The 21,142-nt window shown below is 42.3% G+C and overlaps 1 protein-coding gene across 1 annotated transcript; it reads left to right on the forward strand.

Annotated features, from left to right (window-relative positions):
• Positions 1-9,352: 9,352 nt before the first annotated feature.
• LOC106611093 (neuroglobin-2) lies at positions 9,353-14,817 on the forward strand. Its single transcript, XM_014210959.3, has 4 exons — positions 9,353-9,570; positions 10,543-10,651; positions 10,825-10,944; positions 11,610-14,817. The coding sequence occupies exons 1-4, from the start codon at positions 9,473-9,475 to the stop codon at positions 11,760-11,762; spliced, it is 480 nt and encodes a 159-aa protein (XP_014066434.1). The 5' UTR covers positions 9,353-9,472; the 3' UTR covers positions 11,763-14,817.
• Positions 14,818-21,142: the final 6,325 nt, after the last annotated feature.

Here is a 21,142-nt window from a genome sequence, read left to right on the forward strand (position 1 = left end):
GAGCCACCTTTTGCAGAAATTACAGCTGCAAAGCTCTTGGGGTACGTCTCTATAAGCTTGGCACTAGCTACTGGGATTTTTGCCCATTCTTCAAGGCAAAACTGCTCCAGCTCTTTCAAGTTGGATGGGTTCCACTGGTGTACAGCAATCTTTAAGTCATACCACAGATTCTCAATTGGATTGAGGTCTGGGCTTTGACTAGGCCATTCCAAGACATTTACATTTCCCCTTAATCCACTCGAGTGTTGCTTTAGCAGTATGCTTAGGGTCATTGTCCTGCTGGAAGGTGAACCTCCATCCCAGTCTCAAATCTCTGGAAGACTGAAATAGGTTTCCCTCAAGAATTTCCCTGTATTTAGCACCATCCATCATTCCTTCAATTCTGACCAGTTTCCCAGTCCCTGCTGATGAAAAACATCCCCACAGCATGATGCTGGATGGTGTTCTCGGGGTGATGAGAGGGGTTGGGTTTGCGCCAGACATAGCGTTTCCCTTGATGGCCAATTTGTTTTATTTTAGTCTCATCTGACCAGAGTACCTTCTTCCATATGTTTGGGGAGTCTCCCACATGCCTTTTGGCAAACACCAAACGTGTTTGCTTATTTTTTTTCTTTAAGCAATGGCGGTTTTCTGGCCACTCTTCCTTAAAGCCCAGCTCCGTGGAGTGTACGGCTTAAAGTGGTCCTATGGACAGATACTCCAATCTCCTCTGTGGAGCTGTGCAGCTCCTTCAGGGTTATCTTTGGTCTCTTTGTGTCACGACACCGACGGATGGTGGCGCCCCTCCTCGACCGGGCGACGTTCGGCGGTCGTCGTCGCCGGCCTACTAGCTGCCATCGATCCTTTGTTTCACTTTCTGTTGGTTAGGTCTAGGTAGGCACGCACCTGTTTTGGTTTAGTTATTAGTAGGGGGGGTTATTTAGTCTAGCGAGGTATGTCTGTGTTTGTGCGTGATTGTTCCTTGTCAGGTTTGGGGAAACGTGTGTTTTTTTTTTCCTCTGCCTGTGATTGTTTGTGTTTTTCATCACAGAGGTATTTATGGGCTGCGTCCCTATTTTTGGACATCTAATAAGGGTTTGGAGCTTGGTATCTGTTTGGCGTCCTGCCCTGCCGTGTTGGGACTTTCCTTGTTTTGTGCATACGGATTAAAAGTGTGTTCAAGAATTTACTGTCTTCTGCGCTTGACTCTACCTCTCCTGCTTCCTTGAACTACATACTGACACTTTGTTGCCTCTTGCCTGGTCCGTGAGTTTTGGTGGGCGGCCCTCTCTTGGCAGGTTTGTTGTGGTGCCATATTCTTTCCAGTTTTTAATAATGGATTTAATGGTGCTTTGTGGGATATTCAAAGTTTCTGATATTTTTTTATAACCCAACCCTGATCTGTACTTCTCCACAACTTTGTCCCTGACCTGTTTAGAGAGCACTTTGGTCTTCATGGTGCCACTTGCTTGGTGGTGTTGCAGACTCTGGGGCCTTTCAGAACAGGTGTATATATACTGAGATCATGTGACAGATCATGTGACACTTAGATTGCACACAGGTGGACTTTATTTAACTAATTATGTGACTTATGAAGTTAATTGGTTGCACCAGATCCTATTTAGGGGCTTCATAGCAAAGGAGGTGAATACATATGCACAAACAACTTTTGAGGATTTTTTTTTTTGTATACTTTTTTCAAACAAGTCATTTTTTTAATTTCACTTCACCAATTTGGACTATTTTGTGTATGTCCATTACATGAAATTCCCCCAAAATCTATTTAAATTACAGGTTGTAATGCAACAAAATAGGAAAAACGGCAAGGGGGATGAATACTTTTGCAAGGCACTGTATAAGGACAGGAATCATTTGAAATGGTACTTTCTTGGATGCTTTGGTTAAAGTCTCTGGCTATTTCATAAACTACAGTGCCAGTTAAGTAAATAGGCCTAGCAGGTCATCTGCCATCACAAAGGGCATGTCAGTGCACTGCTCTCGGCCCAGTCCCACATCAAATGGGGTTTTGTACTGGCCTACACTGTGAGCTGAAGCAGCTTACTGCAAAGAATTGATGGGATTTAGCATTTTACATTTTTACATTTTAGTCATTTAGCAGACGCTCTTATGCAGAGCAACTTACAGTAGTGAATGCATAAATTTCATTTCATGCATTTAAAAAAATAAAAAATAATTTGTACTGGCCCCCCGTGGGAATCGAACCCACAACCCTGGCGTTGCACACACCATGCTGGCGTTGCAGACACCATGCTCTACCAACTGAGCCACAGCTAACCAGATAGAAACATCTGAATATGTACATAACTGGATATCATTTTGGAGTTGGCTGCTGAAAAACACTCAAAGAAGCTGACAGCAGCCATTATTATAGCGGACCCCTGCACACTGTAGCTGGCAGCAGAACATCATTCCAGAGCCATACCTTGCTGTCTCCATGGAGACCAGCTCAGATGGTCATTTGGGGAATACCATCAGAGAAACATGATGTGTTTAAGTCCCCGCTCAAAATGTTTGGATGAGTTCAGATGAAGATGAGTATGGGAGTCATTGACAGCTTATGGTCTTTCCCCTAACTGAGCTCACTCTACAGTGGACCAACAATAAAAGCCGATCAATCAAACCAGCTGTGGGGTTCACATCGGTAGGAGACTCTTGAATGATAGATGCAGTCACCTCCATGAGAGCTCAAAAATCACATGTCAGAGGTTCAAGGGCTCCAGTGAGGTTGTCATGGAAACCATGTTTACCCTCCTTACACCGTCCAGTGGTCCAGCAGGAGACTGCTGTGCACCATCTATGGCATTCCACACAGCAGTTACTATACACACAAAGAATGCCATGGCTAACAGCATAAGATCATAAGAAATGCAACACTATCACCCCTCTGACCCAGAGAATAGTAGAGAAATGCTGTTCAATAGCATCCTTACTTTAAATGTGTGGACAAAAACCTACAGTATCAGTCAAAAGTTTGAACACCTACTCATTCAAGGGTTTTTCTTTATTTTTACTATTTTCTACATTGTAGAATAATAGTGAAGACATCAACACTATGAAATAACACATATGGAATCATGTAGTAACCAAAAAAGTGTTAAACAGATCAAAGTAACCAACCTTCGCCTTGATGACAGCTTTGCACACTCTTGGCATTCTCTCAACCAGCTTAATGAGGAATGCTTTTCCAACAGTCTTGAAGGAGTTCCCACATATGCTGAGCACTTGTTGGCTGCTTTTCCTTCACTCTGCGGTCCAACTCATCTCAAACCATCTCAGTTGGGTTGAGGTTGGGTGATTGTGGAGGCCAGGTCATCTGATGCAGCACTCCATCACTCTCCTTCTTGGTCAAATAGCCCTAACACAGCCTGGAGGTGTGATGGGTCATTGTCCTGTTGAAAAACAAATGATAGTCCCACAAAGCGCAAACCAGATGGGATGGAGTATCGCTGCAGAATGCTGTGGTAGCTATGCTGGTTAAGTGTTGAATTCTAATAAATCATGACAGTGTCACCAGCAAAGCACCATCACACCTTCTCCTCCATGCTTCATGGTGGGAACCACACATGCGGAGATCATCCGTTCGCCTACTCTGAGTCTCACAAAGACACGGCGGTTGGAACCAAAAATCTCAAGTTTGGACTCATCAGACCAAAGGACAGATTTCCACCGGTATAATGTCCATTGCTCGTGTTTCTTGGCCCAAGCAAGTCTCTTCTTATTGTTGTCCTTTAATAGTGATTTCTTTGCAGCAATACGACCATGAAGGCCTGATTCACTCAGTCTCCTCTGAACAGTTGATGTTGAGATGTGTCTGTTACTTGAACTCTGTGAAGCATTTATTTGGGCTGCAATTTCTGAGGCTGGTAACTCTAATGAACCTCTGCAGCAGAGGTAACTCTGAGTTTTCCTTTCCTGTGGAGGTCCTCATGAGAGCCAGTTTCATCCTAACACTTGATGGTTTTTGCGACTGCATTTTCAAAGTTCTTGAAATTTTCTGGATTGACTGACCTTCATGTCTTAAAGTAATGATGGACTGTCATTTCTCTTATTTGAGCTGTTCTTGCCATAATATGGACTTGGTCTTTTACCAAATAGGGCAAATAGGGCTTTTGTATACCACCCCTACCTTGTCACAACACAACTGATTGGTTCAAATGCATTAAGGAAAGACATTCCACAAATTAACAAGGCACACCTGTTAATTGAAATGCATTCCAGGTGACTACCTCATGAAGCTGGTTGAGGGAATGCCAAGAGTGTGCAAAGCTGTCATCAAGGCAAAGGGTGGCTACTTTGAACAATCTCAAATATAAATTATAAACTGGGTGGTTCGAGCCCTGAATGCTTATTGGTTGACAGCCATGGTATATCAGACCGTATGACAAAACAGTTATTTTTACTGCTCTAATTACGTTGGTAACCAGTTTATAATAGCAATAAGGCACCTCGGGGGTTGTTGGTATATGGCCAATATACCACGGCTAAGGGCTGTATCCAGGTACTCCGCGATGCGTGCCTAAGAACAGCCCTTAGCCGTGGTATATTGGCCATATACCAACAACCCCCGAGGTGCCTTATTTCTTAAATATAACACTTTTTTGGTTACTACATGATTCCATATGTGTTATTTCATAGTTTCGATGTCTTCACAATTTTTTTACAATGTAGAAAATAGTAAAAATAAAGAAAAGCCCTTGAATGAGAAGGTGTGTCCAAACTTTTGACTGGTACTGTATGTAATGAAAATTTGATCAAGCATTTAAATAAAGCAGGCAATAACATGGTTGAGAAAAACATCTCTTATGTTGGGTAATGACATACTCTAAATTTGGCCATCAGACTTGGTTATCTGAGTGTCTGAGAATACGCCTCTCCAAGCAGTTAAACAATTACCATGTACCATTTTACAAAAGTGGAGCCCTCAGGTCTGTTATTACTTCAGCTACAATATTAACATTCCCACACATTTCATTATGAAATTGCTTCAAGTGCTCCAAATCAAGTGTCTGTGGTTGGTTAGCACTCCACAGTTTCATTCAATGTAGTTTTTGGGCATAAAATAATCTGACGATAGAAAGGTTCATAGCAAGGTTAAAGAGCAATTCCAAAAGGTACATTTGGGGCCCCAAAGGGTCTGAAATGTCCCATAACTCAAGATCATGTATGTGATTACTTTTCTCCCTTTGGTTCATTGACCTCTGACCTTATAGTAGGTGACAGTCCAAGTCATGGTGCTCTGTGTATGAGATTATATATACTGAACAAAAATATAAATACAACATGCAACAATTTCACAGATATTACAGAGTTACAGTTCATATAAGGACATTAGTCAATTGAAATAAATAAATTAGGCCTTAATCTATGGATTCCACATGACAGGGAATACAGATATGAATCTGTTGGTCACAGATACCTTAAAAAAAGGTAGGGGTGGGTGTGGATCAGAAAACCAGTAAGTATCTAGTGTGACCACAATTTGCCTCATGCAGCGTGACACATCTCCTTCTCATAAAGTTGATCAGGCTGTTGATTGTGGCCTGCGGAATGTTGTCCCACTCCTCTTCAATGGCTTTGCGAAGTTTCTGGATATTGGTGGGAACTGGAACTTGCTGTCATACATGTCAATCCAGAACATCACAAACATGCTCAATGGGTGACATGTCTGGTAAGTATGCAAGCCATGGAGAACCTGGACATTTTCAGCTTCCAGGAATTGTGTACAGATCCTTGCGACATGAGGCTGTGCATTATCATGCTGAAAAATGAGGTGGGCCTAAGGATCTCGTCACGTTTTTTCTGCGCATTCAAATTGCCATCAATAAAATGCAATTGTTTTCGTTGTCCGTAGCTTATGCCTGCCCATACCATAACCCTACTGTCACCTAGGGGCACTCTGTTCACAACGTTGACATCAGCAAACCGCTCACGCACACAACGCAATACACGTGATCCTGCAGTCAGCATGCCAATTGCACGCTCCCTTAAAACTTGAGACATCTGTGACATTGTGTTGTGTGACAAAAATGCACATTTTAGAGTGGCCATTTATTGTCCCCAGCACATGGTGCACCTGGGTAATGATCACGTTGTTTAAAACTTAATTGGGATAGGGGGCAGCATTGGGAAGTTTGGAGGAAAAGCGTGCCCAGAGTAAATTGCCTGTTACTCAGGCCCGGAAGCTAGGATATGCATATAATTGGTAGATTTAGATAGAAAACACTCAAAAGTTTCCGAAACTATTAAAATAATGTATGTGAGTATAACAGAACTCATATGGCAGACAAAAACCTGAGAAAGATCCAACCAGGAAGTGGGAAATCTGAGGTTTGTATTTTTTTTAAGTGATTGCCTATCCAATATCCTGTGTCTGTGGGGTCAGATTGCACTTCCTAAGGCTTCCAGTAGATGTCAACAGTCTTTAGAAGTTGTTTCAGGCTTGCATTATGAAAGGGGATCGAATAAGAGCTGTTTCAACAAGTGGTCAAGCAGAAAGACATTAGTTTAGTCTCATGCGTGGCCGTGAGCGCGACGCACGTTCTCTTTCCTTTCTAATGACAACGGAATTGTCCGGTTGGAATATTATTGAAGATTTATGATAAAAACATCCTAAAGATTGATTAAATACACTGCTCAAAAAAATAAAGGGAACACTTAAACAACACAATGTAACTCCAAGTCAATCACACTTCTGTGAAATCAAACTGTCCACTTAGGAAGCAACACTGATTGACAATACATTTCACATGCTGTTGTGCAAATGGAATAGACAACAGGTGGAAATTATAGGCAATTAGCAAGACACCCCCAATAAAGGAGTGGTTCTGCAGGTGGGGACCACAGACCACTTCTCAGTTCCTATGCTTCCTGGCTGATGTTTTGGTCACTTTTGAATGCTGGCGATGCTTTCACTCTAGTGGTAGCATGAGACGGAGTCTACAACCCACACAAGTGGCTCAGGTAGTGCAGCTCATCCAGGATGGCACATCAATGCGAGCTGTGGCAAGAAGGTTTGCTGTGTCTGTCAGCGTAGTGTCCAGAGCATGGAGGCGCTACCAGGAGACAGGCCAGTACATCAGGAGACGTGGAGGAGGCCATAGGAGGGCAACAACCCAGCAGCAGGACCGCTACCTCCGCCTTTGTGCAAGGAGGAGCAGGAGAAGCACTGCCAGAGCCCTGCAAAATGACCTCCAGCAGGCCACAAATGTGCATGTGTCTGCTCAAACGGTCAGAAACAGACTCCATGAGGGTGGTACGAGGGCCCGATGTCCACAGGTGGGGGTTGTGCTTACAGCCCAACACCGTGCAGGACGTTTGGCATTTACCAGAGAACACCAAGATTGGCAAATTCGCCACTGGCGCCCTGTGCTCTTCACAGATGAAAGCAGGTTCACACTGAGCACGTGACAGACGTGACAGAGTCTGGAGACGCCTTGGAGAATGTTCTGCTGCCTGCAACATCCTCCAGCATGACCGGTTTGGCGGTGGGTCAGTCATGGTGTGGGGTGGCATTTCTTTGGGGGGCCGCACAGCCCTCCATGTGCTCGCCAGAGGTAGCCTGACTGCCATTAGGTACCGAGATAAGATCCTCAGACCCCTTGTGAGACCATATGCTGGTGCAGTTGGCCCTGGGTTCCTCCTAATGCAAGACAATGCTAGACCTCATGTGGCTGGAGTGTGTCAGCAGTTCCTGCAAGAGGAAGGCATTGATGCTATGGACTGGCCTGCCCGTTCCCCAGACCTGAATCCAATTGAGCACATCTGGGACATCATGTCTCGCTCCATCCACCAACGCCACGTTGCACCACAGACTGTCCAGGAGTTGGCGGATGCTTTAGTCCAGGTCTGGGAGGAGATCCCTCAGGAGACCATCCGCCACCTCATCAGGAGCATGCCCAGGCATTGTAGGGAGGTCATACAGGCACGTGGGGGCCACACACACTACTGAGCCTCATTTTGACTTGTTTTAAGGACATTACATCAAAGTTGGATCAGCCTGTAGTGTGGTTTTCCACTTTAATTTTGAGTGTGACTCCAAATCCAGACCTCCATGGGTTGATAAATTGGATTTCCATTGATTATTTTTGTGTGATTTTGTTGTCAGCACATTCAACTATGTAAAGAAAAAAGTATTTAATAAGATTATTTCTTTCATTCAGATCTAGGATGTGTTGTTTAAGTGTTCCCTTTATTTTTTTGAGCAGTATACATCGTTTGACATGTTTCTACTAACTTCAATGGAACTTTTTGGACTTTTCGTCTGGACTTTGTGCCCGCGCTTTGTGCATTTGGATTACTGGACTAAACGCGCAAACAAAAAGGAGGTATTTGGACATAAAGATGAACTTTATCGAACAAAACTAACATTTATTGTCTAACATGGAGACCTGGGAGTGCCATCAGATAAAGATCATCAAAGGTAAGTGATTAATTTGAACACTATTTCTGACTTTTGTGACACCTCTCCTTGGTTGGAAAATGGCTGTATGGTTTTCTGTGGCTAGGCGCTGACCTAACATAATCGCATGGTGTGCTTTTGCCGTAAAGCCTTTTTGAAATCGGACATTGTGGCTGGATTAACAAGAAGTATATCTTTAAAATGGTTTATAATACTTGTAGGTTTGAGGAATTTTAATTATGAGATTTCTGTTGTTTGAATTTGGCGCCCTGCAATTTCACTGGCTGTTGGCGAGGTGGGACGCTCACGTCCCGAATGATCCCAGAGAGGTTTTAATCAGCTTCTTGATATGCCACACCTGTAAGATGGATGTTTATCTTGGCAAAGGCGAAATGCCCACTAACAGGGATGTAAACACATTTCTTTTATTTCAGCTCATGAAACCAACACTTTACATGTTGTTTGTATTTTTGTTCAGTGTATCTGGAGGGAGGGTTGATGTTTTGACAGCCCTTGGTTTACCTGTAGGAGGAGCTATAGCTCGTCACATCCTCAAAGGAGAGAAAGAGAGCGATCCCTCCTTTCCTTCTTCAGTGGCGTGAACAGATCCACAGCGCTGGAGAGAGAGTATAGCGGGAGAGAGTGAGAGGGAGAGAGAGAGAGACAGTAGTCAGTTTGACAGATAAGCACGGCGGATGACTTGTCTCTCTCTGAATGCACTGTGAGCAGGAGAGCAAGTAAGTACCAAGAGTACCAGCCAAGGCAGTTCTCCAGATGCACAAACACACTCCACAGCCTGGTACAGACAGGGAGCGTGTGAAGAGAGAAGAGTGTCACAACTAAGGTATGCTGGGATCTAGATTTGCACATGTACAACTATCATGAATTCCTCTTTCTATTGTTTTGGTTTTAATATGTTATGTTTTAGCTCTTGCACTTACACTTAGTTTCCAGGTGGGTCATCAGAGGTTTCCCAAGCAAAGTCTACCAAAAGTGTAATGGGTTGCCCAGACCAGAGACTTTTCCTCTGATCCTGCAAAGAGAGCTAGTCCTCACACTGAGCGACCCCCGGGCATGGAGAAGCTGACGGAGAAAGACAAGGAGCTGATCCGAGGCAGCTGGGAGAGTCTTGGCAAGAACAAAGTTCCACACGGAGTCGTCATGTTCTCCAGGTACAGTCATGATCTAAAGCTTTTTATTTGAGGAGTTAGGTATGGAGGAAATGAAGGAGTTAGGTATGGAGGAAATGAAGGAGTTAGGTATGGAGGAAATTAAGGAGTTAGGAGAAGTTGTGATATTGCTTGTCATACTGTATTATCTATTCTGATCAAATCAAATCAAAATGTATTTTTCCACACTCGCCGAATACAACAAGAGTAGACCTTGCCGTGAAATGCTTACTTTCAAGCCCTTAACCAACAAGGCAGTTCAAGAAATAGAGTTGATCAAATATTTACTAAATAAACTCAAGTAAAACAAATCTAATCAATCAAAAAGTAGCACAATAAATGTACATAACAATAATGAGACTATATACAGGGGGTACCGGTATACAACACTACTTTATAACCAGTGTTTCCCCTACATTCGACTCTGTTACCGCTGCTGAAAAAAGTCCAATGGGAAAACACTGAGAACTATACCATGCATGTGTTCCTCCATGAAGATGTCATGGTGATTAGTGTATCAGCCTTTACTGTTTGTGTACCAAAACAGAGTGTTGGTTGATATCTGCAGCATTTTTTGTAAGAAAGTTTACTGAAACCTAACCATTGACTACAATTTGCAGCTGTATACAATACAAATATGTCAGTATAGTGCAAAGATACTGTAAATAATGTAGTTGTCATAGTAAACAGTACTTGTGTACTTAGAGAGAAAAATACACTTCACTTACATAGATACTGCATCACACACTCCCTATACTGGGACTGGAGGCTTGACTTGTTGCTTGGCGACAGGCTGCAATAGTCTTTATTTTGAAACAGCTTCTGCTAAAACAGACTCTAGAGAAGAACTGTTGCTGACTGTCCTATTTTCTTTAACCAGACATAAAAATCGTAGCTATTGTGGCATTCGAGGGACTTACGACTACATGTACTGTCTGCACCTATAGTACTGAATTGTGTTTTATGGCTGTGCAGACTGTTTGAACTAGAGCCTGCGCTACTCAACCTCTTCCACTACAACACAAACTGTAGCCCCACACAAGACTGCCTCTCCAGCCCTGAGTTCCTGGACCATGTCACAAAGGTAACCCTGCGTAGCCCATCACCGTTAAAACTGACATCTAAATGGCTGATTCTTGGAAACAAATCCACGGCAATAACCTCTTGCTGCGTGTTGGTGTATGTGCACATTTCTTTGTGTATGTGTGTGTGTATGTGCGTACATGATTGTGTGTGTGTGTGTGCGTATGTGTCCAGGTAATGCTGGTGATTGATGCAGCAGTCAGTCACCTGGACGACCTCCATACCTTGGAGGATTTTCTGCTCAATCTGGGGAAGAAGCACCAGGCTGTTGGGGTTAACACCCAGTCTTTCTCTGTAAGAATATTGTCACTCTGGTCACTCACTGTAGTACACTGCTGTCATACTGAGTGTACTGTACACTATACTACACTGTAAAACAAAAAAAGAAAAGTTGATTTTACATACAATTGCAAGTCAATTCCAATTTAATTTGAAATTCCGATTAAAATATTGAATTAACTCATGAAGTGGAGAATTCATGTTGAATTCAATTCAAATTTCAAAAATCTTCAAGTTTTGGAATTTAATTGGAATTTGGACTGTTTGAATTGGAATTGTAAAAACATGTAATATTTGGTATTGAATTGGAATTCAATATTTGTAAATGTCCCAGTTATTGGAATTATTGCACTTAGTATAAAAATGTACTGCAGGATTTGTTCTAAATCTTATCAAGTTCCATCTCTATATTTCCAGTATAACTAGGCTGTCAGGACAGTATAACCAGGCTGTCAGCCTGAAAGTCTGAGAGAATTGAATTCAAATTGGAATTTGACAAAAATGTTGTTGAGCAAACTCACAATCCTATTGAAGGCATTTGCCTTACAATTATACATTGAAATCAACATATTATTTTACAGCTTACTTTTAAGGAAGAAAACTTGCAACAATTTTTAATTGTAGGCCAATATTCATAATATTTGCTTGCATGCATCCATGTGTGCATGTGTATGTTGCAGGTGGTGGGGGAGTCCCTTCTCTACATGTTGCAGTGTAGTCTGGGTCATGGGTACACTGGCCCACTGCGTCAGGCCTGGCTCAACATGTACACCATCGTAGTGGCGGCCATGAGCAGAGGATGGGCCAAGAACGGGGAACACAAGACTGACTGAAACATTTGCTGGGGTCTACTACCAGTTTCTGTCTAATCACCTTCATGGTTGCTACGGAGTAAGTTTGTATAGCTCACAGCCTGAAGGTTTTGATTGCTGTATATTTCCTCAGTGAGTCTAGGGTTACAGTAGGGGGAACGAATAATGTTATCACTCTTGACACCACAAACGATGGTTGAATCACCTGATGTTCACAGAGTTAACTGTTTTTGCTGGGGATGTTGTAGCTGTAGAAAATGCTGCTATAACGTTGTGGGGATGTTATGTGTCAACCAGCTTTGCACGTGCTCTAAGTCTTCAGTTTAAGTTCCTAAAATTAGAGAAAGGGTTAAATTAATGTAATGACTGAATTTGCTTTGTAAATAATTATCTTGAAATACAGTGGCTTGCGAAAGTATTCACCTCCCTTGGCATTTTTCCTATTTTGTTGCCTTACAACCTGGAATTAAAAAATATTTTTGGGGGGGTTTGTATCATTTGATTTACACAACATGCCTTCCACTTTGAAGATGCTAAATATTTTTTTCTTGTGAAACAAACAAGAAATAAGGCAAAAAAACTGAAAACTTGATACCCCCCCCAAAGTCAATACTTTGTAGAGCCACCTTTTGCAGCAATTACAGCTGCAAGTCTCTTGGGGTATGTCTCTATAAACTTGGCACATCTAGCCACTGGGATTTTTGCCTGTTCTTCAAGGCAAAATTGCTCCAGCTCCTTCAAGTTGGATGGGTTCTGCTGGTGTACAGCAATCGTTAAGTCATACCACAGATTCTCAATTGGATTGAGGTCTGGGCTTTGACTAGGTCATTCCAAGACATTTAACTGTTTCCCCTTAAACCACTCGAGTGTTGCTTTAGCAGTATGCTTAGGGTCATTTTCCTGCTGGAAGGTGAACCTCCGTCCCAGTCTCAAATCTCTGAAAGACTGAAACAGGTTTCCCTCAAGAATTTCCCTGTACTTAGCGTCATCCATCATTCCTTCAATTCTGACCAGTTTCCCAGTCCCTGCCGATGAAAAACATCCCCACAGCATGGTGCTGCCACCACCATGCTTCACTGTGGGGATGGTATTCTCGGGGTGATGAGAGGTGTGGGATTGCGCCAGACATAGAGTTTTCCTTGATGGCCAAAAAGCTCAATTTTAGTCTCATCTGACCAGAGTACCTTCTTCCATATGTTTGGGGGGTCTCCCACATGCCTCTTGGCAAACACCAAACGTGTTTGCTTATTTGTTTTCTTTAAGTAATGGCGTTTTTCTGGCCACTCTTCCGTAAAGCCCAGCTCCGTGGAGTGTACGGCTTAAAGTGGTCCTATGGACAGATACTCCAATCTCCGCTGTGGATCTTTGCAGCTCCTTCAGGGTTATCTTTGGCCTCTTTGTTGCCTCTCTGATTAATGCCCTTCTTGCCTGGTCCGTGAGATTTGGTGGGCGGCCCTCTCTTGGCAGGTTTGTTGCGGTGCCATATTCTTTCAATTTTTTAATAATGGATTTAATGGTGCTTTGTGGGATATTCAAAGTTTCTGATATATTTTTATAACCCAACCCTGATCTGTACTTCTCCACAACCTTGTCCCTGACCTGTTTGGAGAGCACCTTGGTCTTCATGGTGCCGCTTGCTTGGTGGTGCCGCTTGCTTAGTGGTGTTGCAGACTCTGGGGCCTTTCAGAACAGGTGTGTATATATATACCGAGATCATGTGACAGATCATGTGACACTTAGTTTGCACACAGGTGGACTTTATTTAACTAATTATGTGACTTATGAAGGTAATTGGTTGCACCAGATCTTATTTAGGGGCTTCATAGCAAAGGGGGTGAATACATATGCACGCATCACTTTTATTTTTGTATTTTTTTAATAATTATTTTAAACAAGTAATTTTTTTCATTTCACTTCACCAATTTGGACTATTTGTGTATGCCCATTACATACACAAAAAATCCCCCCAAATTCTATTTAAATTACAGGTTGTAATGCAACAAAATAAGAGAAACGGCAAGGGGGATGAATACTTTTGCAAGGCACTGTATCTACTCTAATAGCAATGATTGTGGGGTTCTTCATGATGTATCTTAAAGAATCACACAACTGCTAAAACATTAGCTGTATTACTTGGCATCACTACCTCTACTGTGATCGTTACTGTAGCTGGAATGGGCAGCTATGATATGGGCCCTTTGGCAAATCAAACCAATGATAACGAAACATTAATCACAAAGTATATACAAGATTATTGTTTCGAGTGATTATCACAAATCTATTTCTATGTCTTTGAGTTAGGCTAGGGATCTGATAATGGCACATACTAATGCTCTCCTTTCTTTGTGTGTGTTCATGACCTGGGGTGTAACAACCCTTAGAGGTGAACATGATTCTTAAAGACATTGATATTATTAAGTAAACAATGTTTTTGGAAAATGCTCAACAGAAAATGACAAGAACTGTTAATGTATGCAAAGCTTTTCTATGGGATCTCTATGACTGTAATGGCACCTTTGTCAGAACAGTGTACAGTCTTAGGAAAAAAAGGGTTCCAAAAGAGTTCTGTGGCTGTCCCCATAGGAGAACCCTTTTTAGTTCCAGGTAGAACCCTTTTAGTTCCAGGTAGAACTCTTTCTAGTTCCATGTTCCCTCTGGGGAAAGGGTTCTACATGGAACCAAAAAGGGTTATACCAGTAACCAAAAGGAGTTCTTCAGAGGGTTCTTCTATGGGGACAGCCAAACATCCCTTTTAGGTTCTAGAGAGCACCTTTTGTTCTTAGAATGTAAGTGGCACTCTCCTCTGACAGTAGAGGTTGTAAAGATCACATTGCCATATGCGTGTTATCATATTTCAATGGACTTCAACTGACTGTTACTTACTCTAAATAGACTGTTATTCTCCTCTCTTGAGTTCTAGCTAAATGATGGAACCCAACAGTAGATTATTTGCTTGAGTGTCTTTAGGCAATTCGTTTTCACTAATTGTAAATGTGAAGTGGTGTTGAACCACATAATGTATCTACAGTGGGGGAAAAAAGTATTTGATCCCCTGTTGATTTTGTACGTTTGCCCACTGATAAAGAAAGGATCAGTCTATAATTTTAATGGTAGGTTTATTTGAACAGTGAGAGACAGAATAACAACAAAAAAATCCAGAAAAACGCATGTCAAAAATGTTATAAATTGATTTGCATTTTAATGAGGGAAATAAGTATTTGACCCCCTCTCAATCAGAAAGATTTCTGGCTCCCAGGTGTTTTTTTATATAGGTAACGAGCTGAGATTAGGAGCACACTCTTAAATGGAGTGCTCCTAACCGCAGCTTGTTACCTGTAAAAAAGACACATGTCCACAGAAGCAATCAATCAATCAGATTCCAAACTCTCCACCATGGCCAAGACCAAAGAGCTCTCCAAGAATGTCAGGGGCAAGATTGTAGACCAACACAAGGCTGGAATGGGCTACAAGACCATCGCCAAGCAGCTTGGTGAGAAGGTGACAACATTTGGTGAGATTATTCGCAAATGGAAGAAACACAAAAGAACTGTCAATCTCCCTCGGCCTGGGGCTCCATGCAAGATCTCACCTCGTGGGGTTGCAATGATCATGAGAACGGTGAGGAATCAGCCCAGAACTACACGGGAGGATCTTGTCAATGATCGCAAGGCAGCTGGGACCATTGTCACCAAGAAAACAATTGGTAACACACTACGCCGTGAAGGACTGAAATCCTGCAGTGCCCGCAAGGTCCCCCGCTCAAGAATACATATACATGCCCGTCTGAAGTTTGCCAATGAACATTTGAATGATTCAGAGGACAACTGGTGAAAGTGTTGTGGTTAGATGAGACCAAAATGGAGCTCTTTGGCATCAACTCAACTCGCCGTCTTTGGAGGAGGAGGAATGCTGCCTATGACCCCAAGAACACCATCTCCACCATCAAACATGGAGGTGGAAACATTATGCTTTGGGGGTGTTTTTCTGCTAAGGGGACAGGACAACTTCACTGCATCATTTGACGGGGCCATGTACTGTCAAATCTTGGGTGAGAACCTCCTTCCCTCAGCCAGGGCATTGAAAATGGGTCGTGGATGGGTATTCCAGCATGACAATGACCCAAAACACATGGCCAAGGCAACAAAGGAGTAGCTCAAGAAGAAGCACATTAAGGTCCTGGAGTGGCCTAGCCAGTCTCCAGACCTTAATCCCATAGAAAATCTGTGGAGGGAGCTGAAGGTTCGAGTTGCCAAACGTCAGCCTCGAAACCTTAATGACTTGGAGAAGATCTGCAAAGAGGAGTGGGACAAAATCCCTCCTGAGATGTGTGCAAACCTGGTGGCCAACTACAAGAAACGTCTGACCTCTGTGATAGCCAACAAGGGTTTTGCCACCAAGTACTAAGTCATGTTTTGCAGAGGGGTCAAATACTTATTTCCCTCATTAAAATGGAAATCATTTTATAACATTTTTGACATGCGTTTTTCTGGATTTTTTTGTTGTTATTCTGTCTCTCACTGTTCATATAAACCTACCACAAAAATTATAGACTGATCATTTCTTTGTAAGTGGGCAAACGTACAAAATCAGCAGGGGATCAAATACTTTTCCCCCCCACTGTATATCACTATTGTGATGATACTTTATAAACAAGCCACAATTACAGAAGTACTTTGGCTTTTTGGACCCATTAGACAATCAGTCATTGACAAAGCCAGGATTTATTCTTTAGTTTTTACTTCCCTATTGTGTTCATAATACTGCAAAGTTAAGTATTTTTAGAGCTCTGAGTGTCTTTCTGTGGACAACCCTAAAACATTTATGAATAAACAAGTTTCACTACATCCTACCCTAGCCTGCTCAGATAGTAAGAGATGATACTGTAGTTAGAGAGGATAGTTAGAGAGGATAGTTAGAGAGGATAGTTAGAGAGGATAGTTAGAGAGGATAGTTAGAGATGATAGTTAGAGATGTGTACATCCTTTTTGCCGCTATGAACACATTTACCTATATGTTTCTATACAGTGTGTATCAGTGGCATGAAAGACAAAATTCCAAGTTAGCTATAATACGTAAAGTATTTGATAACAACACTACACTACTGTATATCCAAGCTGCTGATATGTGGTGAATATTGCTTTAGTCCGAGATTACTTTTATAAAGTTTATTTTTGTATTCAAGTGTTTTATATGTGTAAATGACTATATACCATTGTGAACACAATTTTTCCTAACATGTTAAATTACCCAAACATATATGTAAAATACATGATGTTCCCTTGAACATGTATCATGACTTAAGATATAACAACCACTCAATGTGGTTAAATTGCCCGAGAGCCTTGTGCTACAAACAAGAGCGCAATTTCTCCTCAATCAGTAAACATAATTGCCATATTATCAGTTTACTGTTGGCATTGGATACAGAATCATTTCATTACTATTTCAATATGAGATCTCACTTTATTGTTCAATTACCTGTGAGCTTTCTTTTCAGGCCATCGCAGCACTTTTCTACTTCAGGGGGTTCCTCTCTCCCACTTTCCAACTAGCATAGTGGGTTTCCCTTACCAGATGAATCCTTCTCCTGGACCAAAAAGCATTATTTATAGAGAATATACATCTAAAGTGCTTTTTATTCCAGGAATAAGCTTCATCTGAGTCTAGGAAACCAGCCCTATGAATTAAACACATTTTGTAATATCTATATAATGCACTATGCAGATTGTTGTGGGTAATGTCTTTATTTTCAATTATCTGAGAGTAGGTCTGTTTAATGTGTATGTGTGGATTGCATTGGTACATGTAAATAACATGATATTTTGATTATGAGTGTCTCCATGTCTACCTCATCAAACTCAGCTGCTATTGAACAGCAATGATTTCACCTATGTAATGTGTTGTGTGCTTACTCAATTAAGATGAAATAAAGGTGATCTTCTGTGGACATACAACTGAAAAAAAGAGGACAATGTTTATTGTTTTTCTTCCACTTTGATGGTTTGTTTGTTTGTGTGAATGGTATTAATGTTGAGTTCAGGGTTTATAATCAGTTACACTATGCCCGATTGTTCTCGCTCCGCTTGGTTATTCCTTGGGATTATGTAACATCAGTGTACTGGCTGGCTCCTTCCCTGGGGGTATAGAGACTGGAGCGACTTCGTCTGAAAACCAGAGAGCTGAGAGAATATCATCCTACTTAATCATGCAAATGCCACATTCATCGCATCTCCAGGATTCCAAGAACTCTTAGCCGCTACACAGCTAATGTGCTTTCTTGATGTTAAAATGCAGACAGCTTTATTTTGTAAGTATTAAGATAAGCTCTAAAGGTGTGTGTGTGTGTGTGTGTGTGTCTGTGTGTGAAACAGAAAGACAGAGAGATGGCGGCTAAGTTGTTATGTCCCAGATTGCCTGAACTCCATTCAACACATTGGGTTAATCTATCCTACAAAGCATTCACATATTACATTTGCTTGCGTCATTGTAAAAGTCCCATCCATGGGCTGGCTGTCTGCCCTGGTGAGAAAGCAGTAACTGACGTGTCCCAAAATCTGTCTCTCTGCGGTGCTCTTCATCTTCCCCTCTGTCTGAAATGTTGGTTTATTGATGCTAGTAAGTTGCTGGCTGTCCTACTGTAACCCACAGAGTAACACCGAGGCTGGGGTGTGAGTTCAGGGGATTGGGTTGAGAAAATCAGTGGTGTGGTGTGGCCTCCATTAGTTTAACACATGATTCATCCCATAACATGGAGATTATCTGCTGCTGTCACCTCCACTATACCACCACTACAGGTCAGGTATAAAGGTCTAGTGAAGCCTCAGCTGTATAACCTGGCCATTGGCATATGTAGGGATATAGAGATGAGAAAGGTGGATACAGCAGCACTGAAGTGCTGCACATCAACAGAACTGCAGCAGAGTCAGCACTTTTAAGTTCCTCAGTGTTCACATCACCAAGGACTTGACATGGACCAACAACACCACCACTCTTGTCAAGAGGGTGCAACAGGGTTTCTACTACCTAAGGCGGCTGCATAAATTCAAATACTACCGCTGCACCATCGAGAGCATCCTGACCGGTTGCATCACAGCCTGCTATGGGAATTGCTCCATCCACGACCGCAAGGCCCTCCAACCGGAGGTGAAGATGGCCCAGTACATCACTGGGACCGTGCTCCCACCCATCTAGGACATCTACTCGAAACGGTGCCTAAGGAAGGTCCACAGCATCATTAAGGACCCCACACACCCCAGCCAAGAGCTGTTCTCTCCCTTATCGTCGGGCAGACGGCATCGGAGCTTGAGGTCTGATACCAACAGGCTCAGAGACAGTTTCTATCTACAAGCCATCAGACTGCTGAACTGGACTGACCACCTGCACAGACTCTCCGCACCTTAGCACATAATGTACTCACACGCCTACCAGCTCTCACAGTCTCACGTCAGAATTAGGTGTTCATCCATGTTTCTCAAACGTCAAATTTAGAAGTTGTTCCAATTGTACAATTTCATCGTGTTTAAGGCTAAGTTCAGGCATTAACTCCAAAATCTTAAGGTTAAGCATTAACTCTGAATGGTTAAGGTAAGGGTTAAGGTTTGTGATAGTTGTTTTTAATTATTTGGTTTTAAGCCTATCACTGGATTCAAACATGCAACCTGAGGCAGATGCTTACGCTCATCCAACATCCCGTTCACAATGCTGTAGCAAAACGGAAACTTACTTGACTGCTCCCTGTTGCCCCTAGTGGCCGGTTTACACGTCATCTCCCAACATCCTCAGACATGGATGGATGTTAAATACTGACTTGTATCACCGGTGACCTGGATGCGCATGCACAGACACAGACACAGACACACACACACGCACACGCACTCGCACATCGCAACTGCAGCTATCAGACTGTTATTGTAATTGGTAAATACTGAGCAATTAAAACACTTGCCCTCAATCCCCTCTTCCCCAAAACACATGTAAATATCGGATTGTAAATGGTGCCTTCTTGTGTTATACTTTTGCTAAAATGTTTATTCTCTTCTACTGAGCCATTTACTTCATGCTCGTATCCTGGTTCAGTCATCGTTGTTTCCATGTCTCTTCAACCCCCAAAATCAATGTGATGATGTTGAATCAGCATGAAAACTGATTGGTATTGCAAAAAGTCATCAACGTAAAGGAATTTAGTCTTTTCTTCACCCAACTTTGAACCTAAATCCAATGACATGGTGAAATGTTTTGTTGATTTCACATTAGTTGACAATTCAACCAAATGTAAATGAAAATTGAACATTGAACTGACGTCTGTACACACTGGGTTATCCTTTATGATTTCTTATTATTGTTGTATTGTTGAGAAGGAACCTGCAAGTATGCATTTCGTTGGACGGTGTTCACCTTGTGCATCCCGCACAATTGAATAATAACACTTGAAACTATCTTTACTGCAGAGTAATCAAATGTTGTCCCATGACGCCAATTTTAGATATTGTGCCATACCTGATGGCTGCTGGGGGAGACAAGCCTGTTAGAAAAGACAACAGAAACACATTCTTTTATAGAAAGTCTGCAATGTGCTTTGGAATGAAGGGGGATTGGATGTTGTCATGGAAACTGCTAAGCAAGGGTCCAGAGAGATATTTGTTTTTGGAGGCAGACAGACACTCTTCAGTGGAGCTGGCTGGCGGGCAGGATAGGGTGACTGATGTATGAAATAGAGGAGAGGGAGGTGGAGGGGGCTAGCAAACTGGGGCTGATCAGGTTAACACTCTAAGATCATCCAGCCTGGAGGCAACTGAATACTAATAAGTCTGCCATCTCGCTTCGCCTCAGCTCAACCACTGCAGCACGGCAACCACCATTGCCTTAGCAACAAGAGGAGAAGCACTTCTCTTTTTGTGCTCTTTCATGACAGTTTGATGACAGTGTTAAAATGTCATAAACAGGTGAAGATTTTCAGTTGAAATCTTTGACGGAGTTTGCAACTGACTTCCCAGTTAACTTGAGGTGTCTCAATTGGCAAAGAGTGTTTGTTATACACTGCTCAAAAAAATAAAGGGAACACTTAAACAACACAATGTAACTCCAAGTCAATCACACTTCTGTGAAATCAAACTGTCCACTTAGGAAGCAACACTGATTGACAATACATTTCACATGCTGTTGTGCAAATGGAATAGACAACAGGTGGAAATTATAGGCAATAAGCAAGACACCCCCAATAAAGGAGTGGTTCTGCAGGTGGTGACCACAGACCACTTCTCAGTTCCTATGCTTCCTGGCTGATGTTTTGGTCACTTTTGAATGCTGGCGGTGCTTTCACTCTAGTGGTAGCATGAGACGGAGTCTACAACCCACACAAGTGGCTCAGGTAGTGCAGCTCATCCAGGATGGCACATCAATGC

Source organism: Salmo salar, chromosome 09 (assembly GCF_965601325.2).
Source record: "Salmo salar chromosome 09, fSalSal1, whole genome shotgun sequence".
NCBI classification, from domain to species: domain Eukaryota; kingdom Metazoa; phylum Chordata; class Actinopteri; order Salmoniformes; family Salmonidae; genus Salmo; species Salmo salar.